Source organism: Sinohyriopsis cumingii, chromosome 2, assembly GCF_028554795.1.
Source record: "Sinohyriopsis cumingii isolate HCF-2022 chromosome 2, ASM2855479v2, whole genome shotgun sequence".
Taxonomy (NCBI): Eukaryota; Metazoa; Mollusca; class Bivalvia; order Unionida; family Unionidae; genus Sinohyriopsis; species Sinohyriopsis cumingii.
The window spans coordinates 128,569,563-128,595,663 of NC_142962.1; the positions used below are offsets into that span (position 1 = coordinate 128,569,563).

The 26,101-nt window shown below is 35.3% G+C and overlaps 1 protein-coding gene across 2 annotated transcripts in view; it reads right to left on the minus strand.

Moving 5' to 3' along the window:
• Window positions 1–24,754, minus strand: part of LOC149805807 (protein zer-1 homolog) — an 86,637-nt gene extending 61,883 nt beyond the window's left edge. For both annotated transcript variants that reach the window (XM_089950508.1, XM_089950507.1), the window contains exons 1-5: window positions 22,437–24,754; window positions 14,126–14,246; window positions 10,965–11,105; window positions 7,973–8,028; window positions 826–885 (exon numbers count right to left, since the gene is read on the minus strand). In XM_089950508.1, the coding sequence (XP_089806634.1) occupies window positions 826–885; window positions 7,973–8,028; window positions 10,965–11,105; window positions 14,126–14,246; window positions 22,437–22,528 (470 nt within the window). In that variant the 5' untranslated portion in view covers window positions 22,529–24,754. The remainder of the gene's footprint in view (window positions 1–825; window positions 886–7,972; window positions 8,029–10,964; window positions 11,106–14,125; window positions 14,247–22,436) is intronic.
• Between the last annotated feature and the right edge of the window lie 1,347 nt (window positions 24,755–26,101).

Sequence of the window (26,101 nt, forward strand, 5' to 3'; positions counted from 1 at the left end):
CTAAACTGCATGTCTTTGCATATAGTTTTATAAAAATGGTATGCCAAAAGACATAAGTGCGCTGTTTTATATAAACAGATATATATAGCAATTACTGTAAATTAAATGTCAAAAATAAAACAATAATCTGTGTATAATGTTGATGATTATGCCTGTCACAATGAGTTTTATACAGGATTCTGATAGGACAATAGTAGTTCAAATTTTGGACAACTGCTTAAAAATTAATGACCAGTTAGGATCTCTTGACTTTTGGTAAGAATACACATTCTTAAGCTGACACTCCCAACTGTTGTAAATCACATTAATCTGATTAAATTTTAAGATTATAAGCAGTGTTGAAAATTTGTGAAACTCCGTAAAAATTAAAGAAATCCAATGTCATTTACACAGAGACATACATACACACATACAGACATACATACATACATACAGACAGACATACATACATATTAATACTGACAATATGTCCACTATGATTAAAATACAAAAAAATATGAACCGAAAACATTTCTTTCAATAAATATGTTGAGACAAATGCTGTTGCATGAAACTCCACAGCTTGAGTGCTCACGCAGAACTAATTGCCTATGTCAAAGGTTTTACAGTTTTCCATTTTTTTAACAAAATAAACCATATATGTTTAAGCAACATCTGTATATAAATGCATTGTTACTTTGAAATCTCTTGTATTTCCATTATTTTATTTATATATGCCATCAAAATTTAAGTGTGTACTCAAATTGGGTTTTGTGAGAATGGGGCCAGAATGTTTCCAAATAATGGCAAAAAAGTTGTGTGGGAAGTGATATTTGAGATATTTACCTGTACTGAATCTGAGGAATGTGCATGTACCATCTGCAAAACAGTTTATAGAAAACCTTCCTGAAAAGGAAAAAAAGATTGTATTTATATCTATATACAGTACTTTATTTTTTTCCATTTCAATTTCCATTGACTTGCTTGGTCATACTCTTACATTTATGTCCATGCATTGATATGCCACATTTAATATTTCATACAAATATGTGTCCTAAAAAATCTTTATACAAATTTACATTCTGTTCCAACTTCAATTTAAGTAAATAATTTGTATAGGTTACATGTTTTAGCCAATTAGCTGACTCTCTTAAAAAGCTGAAGCTGTCCTTGTTGATCAAAAATTTTAAGGAATGAAAGCAGCTGAAGCTTTGTTGTCATTCAGAGAAATGCTGAATGTGTTTTGGGGAAAAGACAACACAGATAACAAATCCCAATAAAGCATAGGTGTATAAACATAGCTAGATAAATCAAATTATAGATGTCTAACCTATTTCTCTCAAAAAGTATGTCTACCCATGGTTATATTTTGTTCTTTGCAGCCTTGAAGTCTCAGTCTCTCTCTTTTTTGAGTATGTTGTTCATTAGAAATATGCAGTATTTTTGGTTGGTTTTTTTTTGGGGGGGGGGGTTGAGGGGGAAAGGGTAAACTAATTTCAAGTAATGTAATAAGCTTACTTCTACTGCATTTCTCAGGGATGCCAAATCTCCAGTCCAATTATGTTAATCCCTTCTCCAATTAGTAATTGGATGCCAATTAAAAAGAACATGATCAGTCTTATTTTGTTCTGTTATGGCAAACATACAAAGCATCTTCCTTTTTTGTCTTGGATGAAGACTATAGGACATAAGTGCAGGGTTGTAGGGGAGAATCATAGCAATAGTAATAGTTAAGCATTACATAATTAAAATTAGTTTAACGCCACCAAAAGATAGCTTTTTAATAGCAGTAATACATGACCGTTTACTACTGCACTGCCAAAACTGCAAAGAATTGAATCATTTTATTACCACTGAACCATAAAAAAACCTTTCCCACTGACAAGGCATGCATTTGTTTCTCAGAGATCCCAAGGAGAACAAGGCAACTGACTTAAGGGCATGGTTTTTGAAGCTTCGCTCAAGGTTGGTAAGGGAGTTTATGTAATGCCCAAAGAACCCATTAAAGATTTGCTATAGGCATTGATGAGAGATACCAGTCTCTGAAGCTCAAAATATCTCAAGATGAGGATCTAACACAATGGCAGAACCCCTAGAGAACTTTAAGAATATTAGAAGTGGCTGCCCTATAAACCTAAATGGCAGAGCCCCTAGAGAACTTAAGAATATTAGAAAGGGCTGCCCTATAAACCTAAATGGCAGAACCCCTAGAGAAATTAAAAATGTTAGAAATTGCTGCCCTATAAACCTAAATGGCAGAACCCCTAGAGAAATTAAGAATGTTAGAAATTGCTGCCCTATAAACCTAAATGGCAGAACCCCTAGAGAAATTAAGAATATCAGACGTGGCTGCCCTATAAACCTAAATGGCAGAACCCCTAGAGAAATTAAGAATATTAGAAAGGGCTGCCCTATAAACCTAAATGGCAGAACCCCTAGAGAATGTAAGAATATTAGAAAGGGCTGCCCAGTATAAACCTAAATGGCAGAACCCCTAGAGAACTTAAGAATATTAGAAAGGGCTGCCCTATAAACCTAAATGGCAGAACCCTTATAGAACTTAAGAATATTAGAAGTGTCTGCCCTATAAACCTAAATGGCAGAACCCCTAGAGAACTTAAGAATATTAGAAAGGGCTGCCCAGTATAAACCTAAATGGCAGAACCCCTAGAGAAATTAAGAATGTTAGAAATTGCTGCCCTATAAACCTAAATGGCAGAATCCCTAGAGAAATTAAGAATGTTAGAAATTGCTGCCCTATAAACCTAAATGGCAGAACCCCTAGAGAAATTAAGAATATCAGACGTGGCTGCCCTATAAACCTAAATGGCAGAACCCCTAGAGAAATTAAGAATATTAGAAAGGGCTGCCCTATAAACCTAAATGGCAGAACCCCTAGAGAATGTAAGAATATTAGAAAGGGCTGCCCAGTATAAACCTAAATGGCAGAACCCCTAGAGAACTTAAGAATATTAGAAAGGGCTGCCCTATAAACCTAAATGGCAGAACCCTTATAGAACTTAAGAATATTAGAAGTGTCTGCCCTATAAACCTAAATGGCAGAACCCCTAGAGAACTTAAGAATATTAGAAAAGGCTTCCCTATAAACCTAAATGGCATAACCCCTAGAGAACTTAAGAATATTAGAAAGGGCTGCCCTATAAACCTAAATGGCAGAACCCCTAGAGAACTGAATATTAGAAGTGGCTGCCCTATAAACCTAAATGGCAGATACTGAACATTATCTTTCCACAAATGGAAGAAAGAAAATCTGCAACTGTGTTTAAAGGGCATAGATAGGATCCAAGCATTTCCTACTGCATCAGTTACAGATGATCCTCCACTTCTGAAGAACTGGTAGATTGCCTCCTAACCTGACAAATATGCTCCAAATCTGATTATTCAAAAAAAAAGCAAGTGTGAAGGGGGATGTAGCAGGTCCTTGGCCTGCCATGTCCGAATACCTTCAAACCAAGGCAGATACATTGACGTCATTGGTGGAAAAGGAGTCTCATTAATGAGCAGTGGGGGCCCTCAAACCCCATAGTGATTAACAGGAACATAGGAAAAGGGGGGAATGCTGATCCAATCCTCTTCCCAAGGCATGCAAGTGAAACCTGGCTCCCTATCCCCATAGGGATTGAGTGGTAGCCTATTAGAAAGGTTGCTGACCCAATTCCTTTTACAGACTATCAATTAAAATCTGATGTCCAGTTGCTTGAAGAGTGTTGCATAGTGCCCGCTGATTGGCAACCAGTGCCTGGTGACCAGTGACTGGTCAAAGACAGGTCCAGTGAAGAAATGAGAGAAAAAATAACTTCAAATCATATCTATAGGAGTAAAAGTGCTGCTATTTCCTATTGACAGGAAGGCGAGGCTCACTCTTACTGGTCACTACTTTACCACCCATAAGAGGGTGCTGCTTATCCCTGCCAGGAGAGCATCATTCACTCATGCACCAGCACTTTTCATCCCTCAGGAGAAGCCAAAGACGTATCCCTAAAATGTTCTGACATCAGAATCTGCAGCTGGGAACCCAAAATGGGTAGGTGATGTTTACCCTGACACTAGTCCTAAGATGAATGGGGGTGAAAAGACTCAGACTCCAAAATGCTGGACACAAAATCAGTCAGCAATGAAGGCATGCCATTGAGCATCCTGATGCATCTGTATGATAATCCAAGAAAAAAGAGGAAGTTATTCGCTGTGTTGGTTATGACTAAGTAATCAGACTGGAAACATATTTTTTCAATTCTTAGCAACCAATTACTAGTTCAAGGAGGGAGTAATTAGCTTCATAGATTGAAGACTGCATTAAGTAAAGGAAAACAATTCAACCATAGCAAGTATAGTATTATTATTATTATTAACACATTTTGTCAGTTTTAATTCTATGCTGTAATTTGATTTGCCATTATATCAGGTTCATCATTCTTTCTTAAAAACAAGCAGTCTTTATTGATAGTACCATAATCACAAGCATTTTTCCTGTTAAGTAAAGGCCAATATAATTTTCATTAACCATATTATAAAAAGTAACATGCCTTTTAGAAACTAAAGTTGTATGCTAACTGTGGTTTGTGTTACTAATTTTGACGCTCGTAAATATTAGACACATATATCATAATTTGGACACACATATTAAACAATCAGGAAATGACACTGTGCATTTAGCCACCATGGGTTTAACTGTCTCGACTGACTTATGTCAAATAAAGGCTGTACGTATGATGATATTATCAACTAATGGTCAATTTGTGCCAGGTTGCCAGGAAACAGAAAGCCATTGTCTGATTGGCTGTATGCAAATTATAGATATTTACTGCTGCAAGAAAAATGTCAGTTAGAATATATTTAATTCTATCATATATTCAAGGAAAATTTAATTATAGGGATCAAGAAATTTTTTCTAAGGTCAGTGAAGTATGAACAAAAAAGACTGAATACATAATTATGATTTGTACTCTCCAGTGCATGCACTTTGCAGATCATACAGTTTTCACATTTGTTTTCATTCATACTTCACTAAACTTAGAGCAATAAAAGGTCAATCCTTAAATGTGTCATAAAATGAGGTCATAAATAGTACAATGCACACTTTTACAAAACACCAAGGAGCATCAAGCAGCAATAATGTTACTGAATAACTCTGAATATAATGTCACTGAGTAACCCTGAATCAAACAGTGTCAGTGAGTAACCCTGAATGCAACAGTGTCAATGAGTAACCCTGAATGTAATAATGTCAATGAGTAACCCTAAAAATGCAATGTCACTGAATAACCTTTAATGAAATAATGTAACTGAGTAACTATAAATGTTACTGAGTGACCCCAAATGCCAGGGAGAAACATTTTTACACAACACCTAGCAACATCAAGCAGCAATAATGTCAATGAGTAACCATGAATGCAATTTCACTAAGTAACCCTGAATAAAATAATGTCACTGAGTAACCCTGAATGCATTAAAGGCACTGAGTATCCCCAAATGCAATAATGTCACTGAGTAACACTGAATGCAAAGTCACTAAGTAACCCAAATACAACAATGTCAATGAGTAACCCTGAATGCAATAATGTCAATGAATAACCCTGAATGCATTGTCACTGTGGAACCCTAAATACAATAATGCAAATAAATAACCCCAAATGCAGTAATGTCACTGAGTAACCCTGAAAGAAATGTCACTGAGAAACCCTGAATGCAATAATGTCACCAAGTAACCCCCAATACCATAGAGAAACACTTTTACATAGCACTTAGCAACATCAAACAGCAACAATGTCAACCTTGAATTCAATAATATTACTAAGTATCCTGGAATGCAATAATGTCACTGAGTAACCCCAAATGAAGAGTCACTGAGTAACCCCAAATGTAATTTCACGGAGTATCCCTGAATGCAATAATTTCACTGAGTAACCCCAAATGCAAGAGTCACGGAGTAACTCCAAATGAAATGTCACTGAGTATCCCTGAAAGCAGTGTCAGTGGGTAACCCTGACTGCAATGTCAATGAGTAACCTAAATGCAATAATGTCACTGAGTAACCTTAAATGTAATAATTCTACTGAGTAACCCTGAATACAATCATGTCACTGAGTAACCCCAAATACCTAGGAAAAACACTTTTAAATAACACACAGTAACATCAAGCAGCAATAATGTCAATGAGTAGTCTTGAATGCAATAACGCCACTGAATAACAGAATGCAATGTCACTGAGTAACCCTGAATGCAATAATGTCACTGATTGACCTTGAATGCAATGTCACTGAGTAACTTTGAATGCAATGTCCCTGAACAATCCTTAATGCAATAACATCACTGAATAACCCTGAATGCACTATCCTCGAGTAACCCTGAATGCATTTGCAACCATGAATACAATATCATTGAGCAACCCTGAATGCAATAATGTCACTGAATAACTCTGAATGCAGTAATGTCAATGAGTAACCCTGAATGCAATAATGTCAATGAGTAACCCTGAATGCAATAATGTAAACGAGTAACCCTGAATGCAATAATGTCAGTGAGTAACCCTGAATGCAATATAAATGTCAATGAGTAACCCTGAATGCAATAATGTCAATAAGTAACCCTGAATGCAGTAATGTCAATGAGTAACCACGAATGCTGGGGATACTCTGATTCAAACTGCCAGAAATATATCAGATCAAGAAATGAAAACGAAAAATCTGCTTAATGATTTTTCTTGCCTGCTTGGGTATAAAAAAGAAACTAATGCAAGAAAAATAGGTGCTTCTGTAGCTTACTCTTTCCATTATGGAAACTGCCCTGTAGAATTTATCCTAACCTACAGTGACTTCCAGAAAGGTCTGAAGTCAACCTTGCATCTCTGGCCTATGTGGAGTAGTCCTCATATTTTTCCCAAGGATGTAAAGTACTAGTGGGACATCATGCCAGGTGGCATGGGGGAATGTGACAATAGCAACATGTAAATATTACATCACTAAAATGAATTTCCCCCCTAAAGAACTACATTTTAATATCAGTAAAATGTACAAGCTATTGCATTAGCTGAATTTGCCAGTTCAGTGGGAGGCTGATGATGCCAAAAACAAATAATTACTCACCCTTACTGCAGAAGTGTCCACTACCGTAGGATGGTGTCTTCTTGGGCCTCATTTTGTGCCACAACTATGGGTCCTAAGGAAAATATGCCTTTGCTCTGGTGTGCCAAAGAATGATGGTGGAAAGAGAGAAGATAGGAGATTGCCAAACCACAGCTTTCATCACAGCCTTCAAAGATGAACGAGTTAGACAGGCCCATGAGGTAGCAAAGGCTCACACAAGGGATTTAATCATCATGAAAGGTCCTTGTCAGTATGGGATTGACAAACTCTTTCAATGGTTAAGAAAATACACTTCAAAACAGTGGAAACCAATACAGTGTAGCCCTTTAGGAGAAATAAAATATGTTTCCTATCCATTCTTCTCCTTTTAAAGGCTGTCAAATGAAAACATAATTCCCTAACTGGGCATACAAGTCAATGTTGATCATCCCTAGCACAGACACAGCTGAGACTGGGGTGGGCATACAAGTCAATGTTGATCATCCCTAGCACAGACACAACTGAGACTGGGGTGGGCATACAAGTCAATGTTGATCATCCCTAGCACAGACACAACTGAGACTGGGGTGGGCAAACAAGTCAATGTTGATCATCCCTAGCACAGACACAACTGAGACTGGGGTGGGCATATAAGTCAATGTTGATCATCCCTAGCACAGACACAACTGAGACTGGGGATCTCTGTAGGGAACAGAGCTGACAGATGCTGATTTCCTTTTTTAGGTGGGGGGTTGCTAAGAAATGTGGCTGGCAAAGTAGAGACACTGATTTGTAGATTCTATTACACCAGAGACAGCACTGTTCTATGAATAGTTCATGAAGCTCACCCCTTCATCATGTGAACACTTAATTTAGAAACCATGTTTAATACATTAGAATACTGTACATACACAACTAAGGCCTCCTCATCTTGGCTCTGCAATGTTCTTAGGCCCAGCTGCACACCCTGAAAAAGAGAAATGGTGCACTACCAGTGGAATATTAACAGCATATGTGTTTAAAGTTAAACCTTTTAAACCAGATACCAGTCAAAAGTAAAAATTTAACTTTTTCAAGATAAATTGTCATATCTGTAAACAAATCTTGCTACAAAGGAAATTTAATCAAAAACACATAAAAGGAATAAATTATTATAATGATTTTCAATGTTAACAAAAGAAAACAGATCTAGTTAAACTGGTCATATAAATGAATCCAACAGCTGACATGTACAATATGGTTCCACAGACATGAAAAACAACAATCTTTTGATCTTTCACTGTTCCAAAGAATGTGAACTGAAGAACTATACAACTATTATATTCTAAAATATTTAGAGAGGCTTCTTTCCAATGTCATCACTCATGCCATAATTTCATACCATTTTTCAAAAGCAGAATTACAGTTTGTTTCTTTTTCAATTTCACTGAAAGGTTTCACAAAGTAGATCATTAAAGAAATTTTCTTCATCAGAGATTTTCAAGTTTCTTTATGTTATTTCAATATGATTTGCCTTTTTATGGCAATCATGGTATGTTTCTAGTGATACATACAAAGTAATGATCACAAAATGAAAAAATTGCTAATTTTATTTCACATATATATTTCGGTTTGCTGGTAAAAATGTAACCTAACAGTGTCTGTGATTTGGGAGATAGTAGATTTGCACAAGAAATTAATTATTATAAACTCTACAGTTCAAAGAGTCTAAAAACTTTCATGGCAGGATCTTCAAGTCAGTATTTAGGTCATCCTGGTCAATACTTAGAGCTTAAGCAATTTTTTAAAAATATATATATATATCCAATTAGCTGCTGAATTTGGAGGTTTGTAGTGTTATGTATATCTATAATGTGTGTTTAATTTTTGGTGCATGACTGTAGATTCAAATAGAGCTATAAATTAGTTGTTGACAAGTTTTAAACTCGATCTATAATGAACATGTTGACAGTTTGGGGTGAATTTCCACTGAATGATTGAGTCAGGTGGGTTGTGTTGCAACAAGCCACTTAGAGCATGTTGCAACATAGTCATAGAAAAGAGTTCAAGGGATGTATATAAGGAGGAAGTAGATATCAATTAATTCATCCCTAATTCCTGTTATTGTTATCACTGTAATATCAGTCTGCCAAGTATTTGATATTGTCTTTATTTTTACTTTGAGAGGAACATTCATTTAATTATTTGTTGAAATTGCAAAGTGCTCATATGACTGTTTGAATTAAAGCAACATTTTGGCATTATTGTGATTTCATTCAAAGATAATCTGAACAATGCCAATGTGATACAGCAAGACTGTTGGCACATCAGCACAATCAAAACTGTTGCCACTTCAACATATTCAAGACTTGGCATTTAATTACATTAAGAATACTGGTAAATCAGCATACTCAGGACTTGGAATTTATCCTGAAACACTCATCTTTTAGACTGGTGATAGAAATTTTAGGATTATTTTGGATTTAGTTCTCAATACTTTAAGCTCCTCCTAAATTTTCATTTTATAACATAGAGAATTAAATTATTTGGTAACATGTCTATGAAAACTTAAAGATTTGAAAACATTGATCACACATCCTCCCTCATGATTCCACCTATCATATCTTTCCAACTAAAATCCATTAATAGGCAGTTTTTCATCTTCAATGAGTATTTAAAATGAAATTTTCAAAGATGCAAAGATGTCAATAACCCTTTATTGAGCATAATGGGCATCAATTTATTAAGTTTTGGAAGGATACCAATGTCTTAATTTATATTTATATAGATTCTCAAGCATTTTCTGCAAGTCCAAAAGTAATGTAGCTATCTGCATTACCAGCTGAATTCATTTCAAGATTTTGCTCTGCATGGAAAGTTGTATCAGTACATGTAATATTATGGAAGTCATTTAAAACTAACGTACAAGTTACAGCATTTTCTTGGAAATTATCATTTTTAGAAAATAAGCATCAGTTCACTATAAGCAAAAATTGTACCTAATCTGTTAAGTTTTATTACAAGTAGTTTGGACTGGTAGACAGATGGAATGAATTAGGCAACACAGTATGAAGGTTACTTAAACAATACAGTATGAATGTTACTTAGAAGACATAGTATGAATGTTACTTAGAAGCACAATATGAATGTTACTTAGAAGCACAATATGAATGTTACTTAGCTGACACACTATGAATGTTACTTGGATGACGGTATGAATGTTAATCAGATGACACAGTATGAATGTTATTTAGATGAAACAGTATGAATGTTAATCAGATGACACAGTATGAATGTTACTTAGATGACACAGTATGAATGTTATTTATTTCATTAGGTTGTCTTTAATCTCATCAACTGTACATTTATTTACACCATCTTTATTTTTAATCCTGAAACTTAAAAAGACTTTGTCTGAACAAGCATTTTTTTGCCTCAAGTGAGTTTAAATTCTGACACTTGCTCCAGTATTATTGTTTATATACAACAACATGGTGTTGAACAGCAGTTATGACAAACTAATACATCTTGAGAATGAAAGCAGTTGAATGTATTTATATCAGAAAATATGCATAATTTAGTGGCATTATCTAAGTCCAGGTTATCTGATTTTAACACTGATCATAGTTTTGTTAATCTGTACTGCAAGATATGGTGCCTGTTTGGATACAATCCACTCCTCCACTAAGTCCAAAAAGGCACTCAGTCTGGCATAGTGAATAAAAATAAAATGGTGCCTCTTTAGATACATTCCAATACTCCACCACATCAAAAACAGGCACCCAGTCTGGCATCACAGATCAACATAAAATGGTGATGAAGTATATAGATCTGCAATTTTTTCATATGTCTGACAGATTTAAGATTCAAAGTTTGCTAAATAACAAAGTGACAAAATTGTCCCAGCGAAAAGGAGATTCTTACCCTCAACATATGGTATGGATTCTTTGGTTCATACAGTTTTATATTCTTGATATGTGCCAGCACATCCTTTAGTAATGGAATGTTGTTCTGGTAAGCATACAGGGCATTGATTATCTGTTCCTCACAAGCTGTCCCTGTGATCTGAAAAAAGGGGACAGTCAAGTCATCACATGTGAGTTTAAAGTTCAACAGAGATATTCTACAAATTAAACACCAGGTTAACCCATAGAAGCTTTAACTCCTATTGAGATATTATACTTCACAATAAACAGCCAAGTCAACCCAGAGAAGCTTTAACTCCTATTGAGATATTATGCTTCACAATAAACAGCCAAGTCAACCCAGAGAAGCTTTAACTCCTATTGAGATATTATGCTTCACAACAGACAGACAAGTCAACCCAGAGAAGCTTTAACTCCTATTGAGATATTATGCTTCACAATAAACAGCCAAGTCAACCCAAAGGAGCTTTAACTCCTATTGAAATATTATGCTTCACAATAAACAGCCAAGTCAACCCAGAGAAGCTTTAACTCCTATTGAGATATTATGCTTCACAATAAACAGCCAAGTCAACCCAGAGAAGCTTTAACTCCTATTGAGATATTATACTTCACAATAAACAGCCAAGTCAACCCAGAGAAGCTTTAACTCCTATTGAGATATTATGCTTCACAATAAACAGCCAAGTCAACCCAGAGAAGCTTTAACTCCTATTGAGATATTATGCTTCACAATAAACAGCCAAGTCAACCCAGAGAAGCTTTAACTCCTATTGAGATATTATGCTTCACAATAGACAGACAAGTCAACCCAGAGAAGCTTTAACTCCTATTGAGATATTATGCTTCACAATAAACAGCCAAGTCAACCCAAAGGAGCTTTAACTCCTATTGAGATATTATGCTTCACAATAAACAGCCAAGTCAACCCAGAGAAGCTTTAACTCCTATTGAGATATTATGCTTCACAATAAACAGCCAAGTCAACCCAGAGAAGCTTTAACTCCTATTGAGATATTATACTTCACAATAAACAGCCAAGTCAACCCAGAGAAGCTTTAACTCCTATTGAGATATTATGCTTCACAATAAACAGCCAAGTCAACCCAGAGAAGCTTTAACTCCTATTGAGATATTATGCTTCACAATAGACAGACAAGTCAACCCAGAGAAGCTTTAACTCCTATTGAGATATTATGCTTCACAATAAGCAGCCAAGTCATCCCAGAGGAGCTTTAACTCTTACTGAGATATTATACATCACAATAAACAGCCAAGTCAACCCAGAGGAGCTTTAACTCTTACTGACATATTATACATCACAATAAACAGCCAAGTCAACCCAGAGGAGTTTCAAGTCCAAATGAAATCTGTCTCAGAATAAAATATCTATAGTGATCTCTTACAATAATGCTGCTGAGGTAAACCATTAACATTGTACAGTTTTGTAAGCGTGGTTGCAGTCCAGTGGGCTATACTCGGCAGGGTCTATTCTAGAAATGACGATTTTTAGGGAAAATTCTCATTCCACCATGATAGAAAGTGGGAGAAATTTTTGAATATTGTTTTGATTTGATGAAAAAAATGAAGATTAGCTTGAAAATATGGCATGCAATTGTTGCACATTTGGTAGATATTTTGGCATGATTGTTTGGAAATTATGATGAATCCCAAAAATGTGCATCCAAGAACTGACCCTGATTCAATATCAACACTGTACTCATCCCATGACTGTGATGCATGACCATACCTGTGCTATAACAGGTACTTTACTTTGGCCATTTATAGTGGAGGACTGCTGTATCTGTAACTGAAAAGTCATTTCTATTTTGATGATCAATTAAGTTCTGCACTGATATAAATAACAAAAATAATTTTAGCACTGTGACATTTTAATGAGGATCAAATAAGTACTGTACCAATATACCAACAGTCAAAATAAGTACTGTACCAATATCCTAATGAGCAAATAAACTGGGGAAAATGGGTTATGTCAATAAGGAAAATTGGTCCATATTATAGGTCATACTAATAAGGAAAACTGGTCCATATTATAGGTCATACTAATAAGGAAAACTGGTCCATATTATAGGTCATACTAATAAGGAAAACTGGCCTATAATAGCTCATACTAACACTGAAAACTGGTCTATATTAAAGGTCATACCAATAAGGAAAACTGGCCTATATTATAGGTCATACTAATAAGGAAAACTGGTCCATATTATAGGTCATACTAATAAGGAAAACTGGCCTATAATAGCTCATACTAACACTGAAAACTGGCCTATATTAAAGGTCATACCAATAAGGAAAACTGACTATATTATAGGCCATATCAATAAGGAAAACTGGGTTATGCCAATATGGAAAATTGGTCCATATTATAAGTCACACCAATAAGGAAAACTGGTCCATATTATATAGGTCATACTAATAGGGAAAACTATATATTAGGTCATACCAACAAGGAAAACTGGTCCATCTTATAGGTCATGCCAATAAAGAAAAACTGGGTTATGCCAGTAAGGAAAGCTGGTCAATATTATAGTCATGTCAATAGGGAAAACTGGTCAATATTATAGGTCAAAGAACTTCTACAATGGAAACCAAATGCAAATAAAGTACAAATTTCATGAAACGCTTAAGAATAAAATATTCTTGCAATTACAGTGGCAAGCAATTAAAATATTTCCAGTCTTCTTTAAGAAGGAAAAAATGATCTATTCCACACTGGAATAAACATACTCTTCAAACTTAATAGACAACAAAATGAATAATCCTGATACTGTAATATAATTAGTAATAAATGATGATTATGGAATAATTTTTCAAGGTCCTTCAGCAGGTATATATGGTAACTGGATATCTTTTATAGGTCAATGCAACAGCTTGAACTTGAACTTTAATGCAAATTTTCTTTGTCACTTTAACCACAATGAAAAATTGCACTTCAACATTATCACAGAATGCAGATGTCGTAGCTTAATAATTAATCAAGCCAAATATTTAGACAATTTATCAAGGAATTTAGGAAATTTACCCCAATGAAAAACTTTAACCACAACCTTAAACTATTTGATGTCGATGCTCAAACCAGAAAAGTGGCTGCTATCTCACTTTCCAACCAGCATGGACTTTATAAAATCTTGTACTCACCTTGTTGGCAGGAATATTCTGGAGCCCACACACTTCAGGAATGACTTGCCAGAGACCCAGAAATTCAAACCATCGTCCCTCCAAGCCTGGTAAAACTGCAATCTCTCCTGGCTCTCCTTCACTGTAAAGAATCAATAGTCTTCATGACCATCCATAAATACAATACATGCATTTAATATCTTTCCTGTGACTGTGTCCTTGTGACCTTAGTAAAATACTACCAAATGCCCAATTACCTTGACCATTTATCACCCACTGCTAGGGTTGTTTCATCTCCTGTTTATGTGTCAACCATGATAACAATGGAACAGTTATGATAACTTCATTACAAATTCAATAATTTACATCAACAATTTATCCTTTTAACTTGACCTATGACCTATTATGTCATTCATAATGTTGTACTATGTAGAGTAATCACTCATAATAAATCCATTCATTATAATGCAGTTGCTCTTATAAGGCAGGTATGGTCACAGATCTCATTTCATTAAGTGGTAGTGTTATGTACATCTATATTATGTGTTTCATTTTTATTCATGATTAAAGATTGTAAAGGGTCATTTTGTAACACATTGCTTTGCTTCAATATTGTGGGTTGTACTTTTAACTGGAGTAATCATGTTATTGTGGCCTTTTGACCTTGGAAGGTGTAGAAGTGATTTTACTGACAATTTTGATGGGATCTGAGTTCAGATCATTGGTTACCCCCTTGAAAATTCTGGGTGACCTAATTTCTGATTGGTTAGTTGCTAAAGGACCTGACTTTGTTGACAATTTGGAATGATCTGTAAATATATATGTGACCCTCATCCTTGTGCTGAAATTGTACCTTTGTTTTTTTAATATAAGGGATGTTTACTTTAGAATTAATAATAATAATAATAATAATCATAATAATAATGACTGTTTAAGAGGGTGACAAAATTAGCTGCATGGAAAAAATCCTCCTTGTGATCCTCTATTATATGCACATTTACATTCAAAGTGCATGCACATAGTTACACACAAATTAACACACACACACAGAAAACATTGATAATAAGCTATATTTATATATGAACATAAACAGGAAATTAACACACACACACACACACACACACACTGATAATAAGCTGTATTTATATATGGACATAAACAGAAAATTTAAATGAAAACATGCTTCAGCTAGGTACATTGTGTATGCACAGTACAAAAGTTGTAAGACAACAAAGTGGAAGGTTTGTTAATTTATACTTTAAGTTGTAATTTATTTGTCAAATTGAACAGGTTTCACTTTTCATCCACTGAATTAAATTATAATTAAATGCATTTATATTTGTACTTTCTCCCAATTCATTTGGAACTCTGTTCCAAATTAGTGATCATGAATAGTGAAAACTTTACTTAAAGATTTCTTTATTTGGTTTTGGGTTGGGTGGTTAGCTGAAACTCTTAAATTTGGAGTGCTGCCTTATTTTCTAGCATGAAATAGTTCATTGAGATATAATGGGGCCATATTGTTTGAAACTTTGTATACTAGCCTAGCCTTTCTCAAAAATATTCATTCACATACTGTTAACATTTTAATATTATTCATTGTCTCTAGGACATTTTCAGAATTATCTAAGATCAGTTTGCAAGCTCTTTTTTGGAAGTGGAATAATTTGTAAATATTCTTGTCAGAAATGTTTCCCCAGATAACACTATAGTAGTCTAGGTATGGTTGTACATAGCATTTGTAATATATTAATCTTTGTTTAGTTGATAGATATGACCTTATCTTGCTAATAACTAGACATGAATTGACTTTATGAGTCTTAGTAGAATCAGCTTTAGTTGCATTCAGATGATTTATTTCAATTATTCACTGAAATTACAAGATGCTCATAAACTTTAGAATTAAGTAACTATTTTGGAATTATTGTGAATTCCTTTAAAGACATTTTGGATTATATCACTTTTATACTTCAAGGCTGTTAGCACATCAAACTATTGCAGACTATAGGACATCATCACAAAATACTGAACTTCATTTAAAACATCACTTGAACTCGTTTGGAATGCTCAATAACTTTTGACTTGTGATAGGACTTGAGGAAAAATCTAGGATTTCACTCACCATACTGTTATTTTTAATTTTTCACTTTGTATTATAGAGAAATAAATTATTTGTTGAATTTTACAAAACTTGTTGGTTTTTGTTGTTTTCTCTTATTTAGTTTAAGACCATAGAGTATTAACAGTAGTAAAATTATGTTTAATGCACTTTATTATAAGGTTGTCACAATCTAAATCTCCTAAGTACAGTGTTATAATGAGGGAGCAATGTATCATGTACTTCATTACATGGTTGTTTCACAATAAGGCAGTATAATGAGGGAGTGTAGTACATGTATTCTGGGGCCAGGCTACCAGGTAAAGTGGGCAACTAAGTCACCAAATAAAAGTAAACTTCCATTTCTTCTAGTAGAAAAGCGAAATTGACAGGAGTGACTTGATTACGTTGTTGAATTACAAACAGGCATCAATACTTAATCAACAGCCATTACGAAAAACAATTTATTGTTTTTACTTTTCAAAATTTCACAAAAAAATTAAAAAATTCACATTAAATTTTGAATTAAGTCCCTAATTGAAGAATCAAAGTTCAGGGGTGGCTGAGTGGTCTAAAACATTTGCCTTTACCAATCATTGCCATCTTATGTAATCATGTGTCGATCTCTGGCTCAGCCAAAGTGGTCATGTAAAAAATCTTGCCAGTAGCTTCCCATGGGTCAATGGTTCTTAACTTCATGGCTTCTTCCCCCACCAGTTATATGGCTGCCAAGTATGGCTTAGCATGGATTGAAATATGGTGTTAAACCCACAACAACATCAACTCATCTGTAACATCAGGGACCACTGGTTTGAATGGATAAATATAAGGTGTGAAGAGACCAATGCATTTGCTCTACAGTACATGTTATAAGGTTTATTTCAAACCAGTTAAGAAATATTTTGTACTGCCTTTTCTACATAATTTCTACTTAAAAAAATCTTTTTTAAGTGAAGTTGATACAGTGCTTTACTATTTGTAATTACAGTGCTTTACTATTTGTAATTACAATGCTTGAATATGGGTAACTACAATGTAGTTTCATCTGTGCTCTTTTGAAGTCATATGGCCAAAATACATTGTATACATATGTACTCTTTTGAAGTCATATGGCCAAAATACATTGCATACATCTGTGCTCATTTGAAATCTTAGCCCAAAATACACTTTAAACATCTGTGCTCTTTTGAAGTTATATGGCCAAAATACATTGTATACATCTGTGCTCTTTTCAAGCCATATGGTCAAAATTCACTGCATACATATGTGCTCATTTGAAATCATATAAACAAAATACATTGTATACATCTGTGCTCTTTTCAAGCCATTTGGCCAAAATACATTGTAAACATCTGTGCTCATTTGAAATAATATGGACAAAATACATTGCAGACATTCTGTGCTCTTTTCAAGCCATATGGCCAAAATACATTGTATACATCTGTGCACTTTTCAAGTCGTATGGCCAATATACATTTTATAATATTTCTCCATCCAAAAACATACACATTTTCAAGTAAGAATACACTAAATATGGATATGATACATTCATATCAATACACAATCTGTTTATACATTAGAACCTGTCTTGAAAGCCCACCCCTTCAGCCAAAATATAATGGACTAGCAAGACAGGTGGTCTCAACACTATATAATCAATAAATCTGTGCATGGAGAACCCAGTCCCTGAAGACAGGCGGTCTCTCCTAGCAAGGGGATCTCAAGACAGATTTTACTGTAACATACATAAAAACACAGAAATTTCTCCTTGACGATAAAATATTGATTAAAACCAATGCTAAATGCAAATGTGCATAATGCAGTTAAAGTATGAGAACCAGTGCACACACACACACACAATATATATATATATATATATATATATATATATATATATATATATATATATATATATATATATAGAGAGAGAGAGAGAGAGAGAGAGAGAGAGAGAGAAAGAGAGAGAGAGATATCATGTATTATATATACTTGCTTATAAGTCCAATTGAAAACAACATAGATCCCGATCTGCTATAGCATAATGTGCCTGCAGAACAGAGTCTATGTTGTTTGTTTTACTGATTACTCATAACAAACTGCACAGGCCTGGATCTGCTGGCACATTATGCCAAGGCATATCTGGGTCTGTGCAGTTTGCAGCTGGACTTACTTTATAACCAAGTATAGATGCTACTCTCAGTTGTCCCATGCAATGGATACTCAAACTAGTTTTGATCATATAAACCACCAAAGTTTTGGCCGTTTTCATCTGTTCAATGATTTGTGCGGGTCTCCTCACAGATATAAAATAGGCCCCTTTCTGAATAAAAACTATTTCAAAATTATGAAGAATTTCCAAAAAAGATAAACCCAGTTCCTAATTCAAACCACCTTAGAAATTTCACCTAATTTCTGGTAATTTAATAGTCTGGTAATTTAATAGTCTTGGTAAATTCATTGCACTGTCAAAAATCTACCCAATATGTTTTCTTATCTGATAATTCACAAAAAAAATTCACAATATAACAAAATGAGCTCATTTCATCGAGTACAAATAATTCCTGTCTTTCTTTCAACAGATACTAATGTGTTCTTCTATAATAATGAGACCCTCTCACACAGTTTTCACTATTGTTAAGACTCTATGGTCTTAAATTAACAGAAAAGAGCAAAAACCAACATTGTAAAGGTCTCGTAGACTACCTTAGGTTGGAGTGGGGTGCTCCCAGTATTATCTTTAATTATTACAGAAGACCCACACTGGTTCGTTTTTGTTAGAAATTGAAGTAGTGATAGAGATGCAAAGCTCTGAGCCCCCAGTCAACGATGCCAACAGCTAAATTACTGAATACACAAAAGGTGAAATTCAAATAAACAACAAATTTAATGCCATTCAATAGCACATAGTCCTTCCTCAAATGAAATTTAATATTCAAAATACTATCACTCGTCTTTCACTCGACCATGTGACGGCCTATTTCATCATCTGACTTAGTGTGACAGATTTTCCTCCTGTCCTGTGTTTCTACTCATCTGTAGTATTACTTGACTGGTACCCAGTACCCCTTCAGTCCAAAACCACGTCCTTCACCCTTCCACTTCCTATACTTCTGTTCTCTCCTTGTCTTGTCTCCCAGAGACTCGGGACCAACTGTACCAGGGTATTTCCCTTCTGTCTCCTACAGCTCCTACGGTCCCTAAAAGCCTCCTGTCCAAAGCTCCTTTGTAATTCCCAGAATAACAATGTTTCCCGCCAATTTTGAATGACGTCAGAGTAGCTTATAACTTCCTTATGTAACTCCCGCAAGATGGTTTAGCGACTACTGACATTTAGTTTCAAGACACTAGATTTAAACTTGCGATTCCAATGGTGGCCATGCCTTGCTCAATTCCGAGTGGATGTTGATTCACCCATGGTCTACATAATTAGCAGACATTGCCCCCTCCCTGGCAGTCTGTCAAGGGTGGATTTACAATTCCCACTTGATGTTCCTTTGAGCCCAACACCGGCAGCCAAATACGGCACCAGTAACAAGTTCCTATGGCCAAGTTATATACAACTGGCTTCCCACCCGTCCTTTTGATGTCGGCTTACACTATCGTAACAAAAGCTGGCTGGCCAGCTGTGTACACATCGCTTTGACACACATGTTGCAATCTGGCTATTGTTCCTTACTTATAATGTGACAAACATGTTTTGCAAAATTCAACAAACAATTTATTTCCCAACAATATAAAGTGAAAATTTATAAAGAACTTATGGTATTGTGAATTAATTCCCAAATAGTCCTAATATTCTATCACAAGTCAAAATGTATGAAGTTCCAATAGAATTCCAGTGGTATTCCAAAAAATTCCAATGTTAAATTTGTTGATGTGCATATAGTTCTTGATGTGCTAATGTGCTCTGTAACCTGGAGTGTGATGATGTGCTGATAGTCTTTTATGAATCACAATAATATAATCCAAACTGTCTTTGTCTGAATTCACTATAATTTCAAATTAAAGTTTGGTCCAAGAGTATTTCTAAGCTCTTTGTATTTCCAGAAAATATTTATTTAAATGAATTAATCCACCCAATCAAAAACTGAACACAACAATAAGATTGACTCTGCTTCAGACGTTAAGGCAAGAATTAGTAATTTTTCAAGTAAACAAGATCATATGCTAAATAACCCTCTACTTGACGTAGGCTGCAATTATCATTTTCTGAAAATACTGGCAACTTATTTGGAAATTTCCATTCAGGAAATATCTAAGATCAGAATCAAGACAGTATCTTTAATTCAAATTGAAGTAAACATGTTTACACTATTAATGATCTGAATGCTTGTATCTATTGCTATTCATTTATCTGGGCACACTGAATGCTTGGATCTACTGCTATCCATTTATCTGGGCACACTGAATGCGAGGAACTACTTCTATCCATTTATCTGGGTACACTGAATGTTTGTATCTATTGCTATCCATGTATCTGGGCACACTGAATGATTGGATCTACTGCTATCCATTTATCTGGGCACACTGAATGCTTGGATCTACTGCTATCCATTTATCTGGGCACACTGAATGTGAGGAACTACTTCTATCCATTTATCTGGGTACACTGAATGCTTGTATCTATCGCTATCCATTTATGTTGGCACACTGAATGCTTAGATCTACTGCTATCCATTTATCTTGGCACACTGAATGCTTGGATCTACTACACACTATCCATTTATCTGGGCACACTGAATGTGAAGAACTACTTCTATCCATTTATCTGGGTACAATGAATGCTTGTATCTATTGCTATCTATTTATCTGGGCACACTGAATGCTTGGATCTACTGCTATCCATTTATCTGGGCACACTGAATGCGAGGAACTACTTCTATCCATTTATCTGGGTACACTGAATGCTTGTATCTATTGCTATCCACATATCTGGGCACACTGAATGCTTGGATCTACTGCTATCCATTTATCTGGGCACACTGAATGCTTGGATCTACTGCTATCCATTTATCTGGGCACACTGAATGCGAGGAACTACTTCTATCCATTTATCTGGGTACACTGAATGCTTGTATCTATTGCTATCCACATATCTGGGCACACTGAATGCTTGGATCTACTGCTATCCATTTATCTTGGCACACTGAATGCTTGGATCTACTGCTATCCATTTATCTGGTCACACTGAATGCTTGGATCTACTGCTATCCATTTATCTGGGCACATTGAATGCTTCGATCTACTACATACTATCCATTTATCTGGCCACACTGAATGCTTGGATCTACTACATACTATCCATTTATATGGCACACTGAATTCTTTGATCTACTGCTATCCATTTATCTGGGCACAATGAATGCTTGGATCTACTGCTATCCATTTATCTGGGCACATTGAATGCTTGGATCTACTGCTATCCATTTATCTGGGCACATTGAATGCTTGGATCTACTACATACGATCCATTTATCTTGGCACACTGAATGCTCAGATCTACTACATACTATCCACTTATCTGGGCACACTGAATGATTGGATCTACTGCTATCCATTTATCTGGGCACACTGAATGCTTTGATCTACTGCTATCCATTTATCTGGGCACAATGAATGCTTGGATTTTCTGCTATCCATTTATCTTGGCACACTGAATGCTTGGATCTACTACATACCTTATTTACCGCATATGTTGGGACACAATAAAATAATTTTTTTCCTGTCCCAGAACTTATGGTGAAACATTTTTTTTCACTTTGGTCATATGTCCCAAGACTTAAGAAACGAAATAAATTTGTATTGCATTTGTGCTCTTCCCCCCCCCCCTCCACTGCACGTCGCAACTGTAGCAAGGCATCTTTGCTGACTTTGTAAATAGTTCCCAAAGCTAGCCTGTTAAGTGATAGAGGTCACACTAGGTCAGTGTGTTTGTCTAATGGTGCCGTAAAGTGGAGAGACGATCTGATAAGGACAGAGGCTGACTGGTGCGTGCTCTCTAGGCAGTGATACTGTTATAGGCTTCAGATGTAAGGTTAATGACCTTGTGATCTTGGAAAAGATTGTAATATGTCACTGTCAGGAACAGTTATAGGGAGGATAGAAAAATCTGAGAAAATCTAGAAGTTAAGTTAGTATAACAGAGTCTATTGTAAGATCTAGACCGGGTTGCATGCTACACAACAAAATAGATAAATAAAACGCTTAATTGATAATAAAAAGAAAGAAACTAACTTTCTGTTGTTATCATTTATTCCTTTTCTCAACATGAGCATTAAAGAATAAAATATTTCCACGAAATTCGTATAAGTAGCGTAGGCTTCCATACTGTAGCGTGTATCAATTATGTCCGATACCACACTCCATGCTGTTCACTGACATGAACACCGAGAAACAATTGTGTGTGGTTGTGCTCAAAGGTTTGAACATGTTATCCGACTGAAAACTGGAGCCAACAAAATCGCATACAAGAGGGAAATAGTCAACTGATATCTTGAAGACGCCATTCACGCATGACACGGTGTTGGGTGCAAAATAATCAAGATTGAATTATATCCAGGTTTACTGTATGACAATATCTCGGCAAATAAAAATCATCATTTGAAAACACATTCACTTGAGTGCAAGTGACAATCTTCTCACCAGCTAGGGTTACATAATTATCCTTACTATACCAAGCACATAGAAGCCCAGGTGGTGAATAAACCTGACTGGCAGCAAGCAGTTAACTCCTTCTTTGAACCTACCGACAGGACATCAAAGACAAAAGGTTATTTTTATTACAAAGCAGGCGATCTCAGAAGCCGACCTCGGTTACTTTATTTTGTAAAGGTTATCAATACAAAGGTTATTTTATTGCAAAGCAGGCCGACATCGGAAGTTGACTACGGATTCTGTGAAGTGAGCCGATTTTTTTTTTTATTTTTTTTTTGAATATACAAAGACGGCCGAGATATGGAAGCATACTTAGGTTCCTTTTCAACTAATTCACGGGAATTTGAAAATAAATTGAAACAATGGAACAAATTTTAAAGTGACACAATATAGTGCTATGTGTACAGATGTCGATGACCCAGCGTCACCCAGAATATTTGGAGGAAATAAAGTCATGTGATGAATTCGTTAAGGCCAGAAGAGAACTATACTGTATGCCAGTATCTCGCAAATAAAAATCATTATTTGAAAACAGATTCACTTGAGTGCAAGTGACAATCTTTTCGCCAGCGCGGGTTAGATAAGTATCATTAATATTTACCTGCAGACATCAGTGCATCTTTGTATTAATTATTACTAAAGATGCCAAGCACATGTAAGCCCTGGTGGTAAATAAACACAACTGGCAGCCACCATTAAACTTCTTTGAACTTACCGACAGGACATCAAAGACAAAGGTTACTTTTATTACAAAGCAAGCCGACGTTGGAAGCCGACTTTGGACTCGGAAGCCAAATTTTTTTTAAAGGATATCAATACAAAGGTTATTTTACTGCAAAGCAAGCTGACCTCAGATGCCGACTACTGGATTCTTTTAAGTGTGCCGATTTATTATTTTATCTTTGAATATACAAAGACGGCCGAGATATGGAAGCTAACTTTGGTTCCTTTTCAACAGTATTTACAAAAAGTTTGACAATAAAGTGAAACAATGGAACAGTTTTTAAAGTTGCACAATATAGTGCTTCGTGCGCGAACATCGATGACTCAGCATCATCGAGAAGATTTGGAGAAAATAAAATCACGTGATGAATTCGTGAAGGCCAGAAGAGAAACAGATCATTTCGCCGACAATATGATCATTAACATGGATGAAACTCTAGTGCACTTTGATCGCATTCCTGGATGGACTGACAATAAGATGGGCATCAAAAGTGTGAGAATTAGCAAGGCTGGTGCAGATTTTTAAAAAAAATCTTCCTTTTGTTCTTGCAGTTTCCACTTCAGGTGGTGTGTTGCCTATAACAATTTTTCACGGTATGAGAAAGTTAAAAAAGTATTCATGTACCAAAATAATAGACCGTACGTGTGCAGGAGAAGGGTTGTGTTGATGAGATGCTGCTGCAGTGGATTAAAGAGTTTTATCTCAAGTACAGTTTTATATTTAAAAAATAAAATTTCAGTTGGAGTGCAATTTCCGACATGTAATTTTCGAATGATTTAAAAGGTGTCCCACAACTTACGACTCGAAATAAACGATGTGTCCCAGAACATAGTGTACAAAAAAATTCCTTTCAAAATTAATTTACGGTGTCACAACAAATATTTTGTCCCAACACATGCGGTAAATACGGTACTATCCATTTATCTGGTCACACTGAATGCTTGGATCTACTGCTATCCATTTATTTTTCAATGTCCTGTGATAGATCACATCTACCGTAAGTGGTCATTTATAACTATTGTATATGTGTACACATTCTACTTACCACTCATCTGTACAATGGGCTATTGTATAACCAAATTATCAGCCAATCAAAAACACTTAACAAAATAACATAGCCAGCATAATTATTTAGCAGTTTTTTAATTGCCTTTTTTATCCTCTTTACACAACCCAGATACTCAAGAACAGATTGACTGCTGCTTCCAATCAAGTCTGTGCAATTAAATCAATTAAAGGCATTTTAATAACATTAGTGTCACTTTTCTCCTTTATAAACTGATTCAATGACAGTAATGCTTCTTTAATTTTTTGTTCATTATACTGAGGATCAAAAGTCCATGTGCAGTACTACATTTAAAATAAAACAAGAAGCAGCTTAAAAGGTAATCTTTACTAAAATGAGTTATTTTTTGCATGTGTGTTTTGGATTTTTAACATAGCTTTAACAATTTTAGTCATATTGCCTACTATCTCTGCAGTGTGGCAGTTTATAGTGACATCTAGCACTGGGGCATCATACTGCAGACATGTAGCATGATATCCCATACAGTTATATTATCCTGACACCAGGTCAACCAGTCCTAACACTAACCTCTTAATGCTGAGTGCCAAGTGAGGCAGCTGCTACTGCTAATTTTATAAGTCTTTGGTATGACTCTGTCAGGGTTTGAACTTTCAACTCCGGTATCCAAGGCGGACACTATAACCACTTAGGCCACCAGAGTGGTTTCATGGTGGTTTTTTTTGCAATGAAGCTAATAAGGAAGATTCAGAGACATAAATGTTCAAATTGAATTCAATTATTCTGAAGGAAGATGTTTTCAGTTATTGCAAACAACATCTAAAACTGGCACTCGTAATTCAACCAGCGTATTTGTCAGTGGATATAACCAATCAAGTCAGTGCCATCGTAATTCAACCAGTGTATTTTTCAGTGGATATAACCAATCAAGTCAGTGCCATCGTAATTCAACCAGTGTATTTGTCAGTGGATATAACCAATCAAGTCATTGCCATTTGTAATTCAACCAGTGTATTTGTCAGTGGATATAACCAATCAAGTCAGTGCCATTTGTAATTCAACCAGTGTATTTGTCAGTGGATATAACCAATCAAGTCTGAAGACATACACAAGGTTTCTCAGAAACACAATATATGCATAAATTGGGGGTTTACTGTACTTCTTTTTGTTCATTTTATGGACTAAAGAACATATATCTCATCTAATCTATGCAAGGTAATGAAATTTGGTACAAGTGAAAAGGTATAAAGGACAAGTGAATTTTAGGGCACTACTTCTCCTTGACAATTGGACGAAAAAGATTTTATATAAAACATACAGCCTTAATTCTGTATAATTCCATACTCTTTAAATTAATTTTCATAAAACAGAGCTCAAGATAGATATCAGTGAACAGGGTATTGTACTCCCTTGTTTTGAACCCCAGTATTTCTTTTAACTAATTGTTTAGCAATTTTGTGAACACTGCAAATACAAACCTACAATACTAAATGGAGT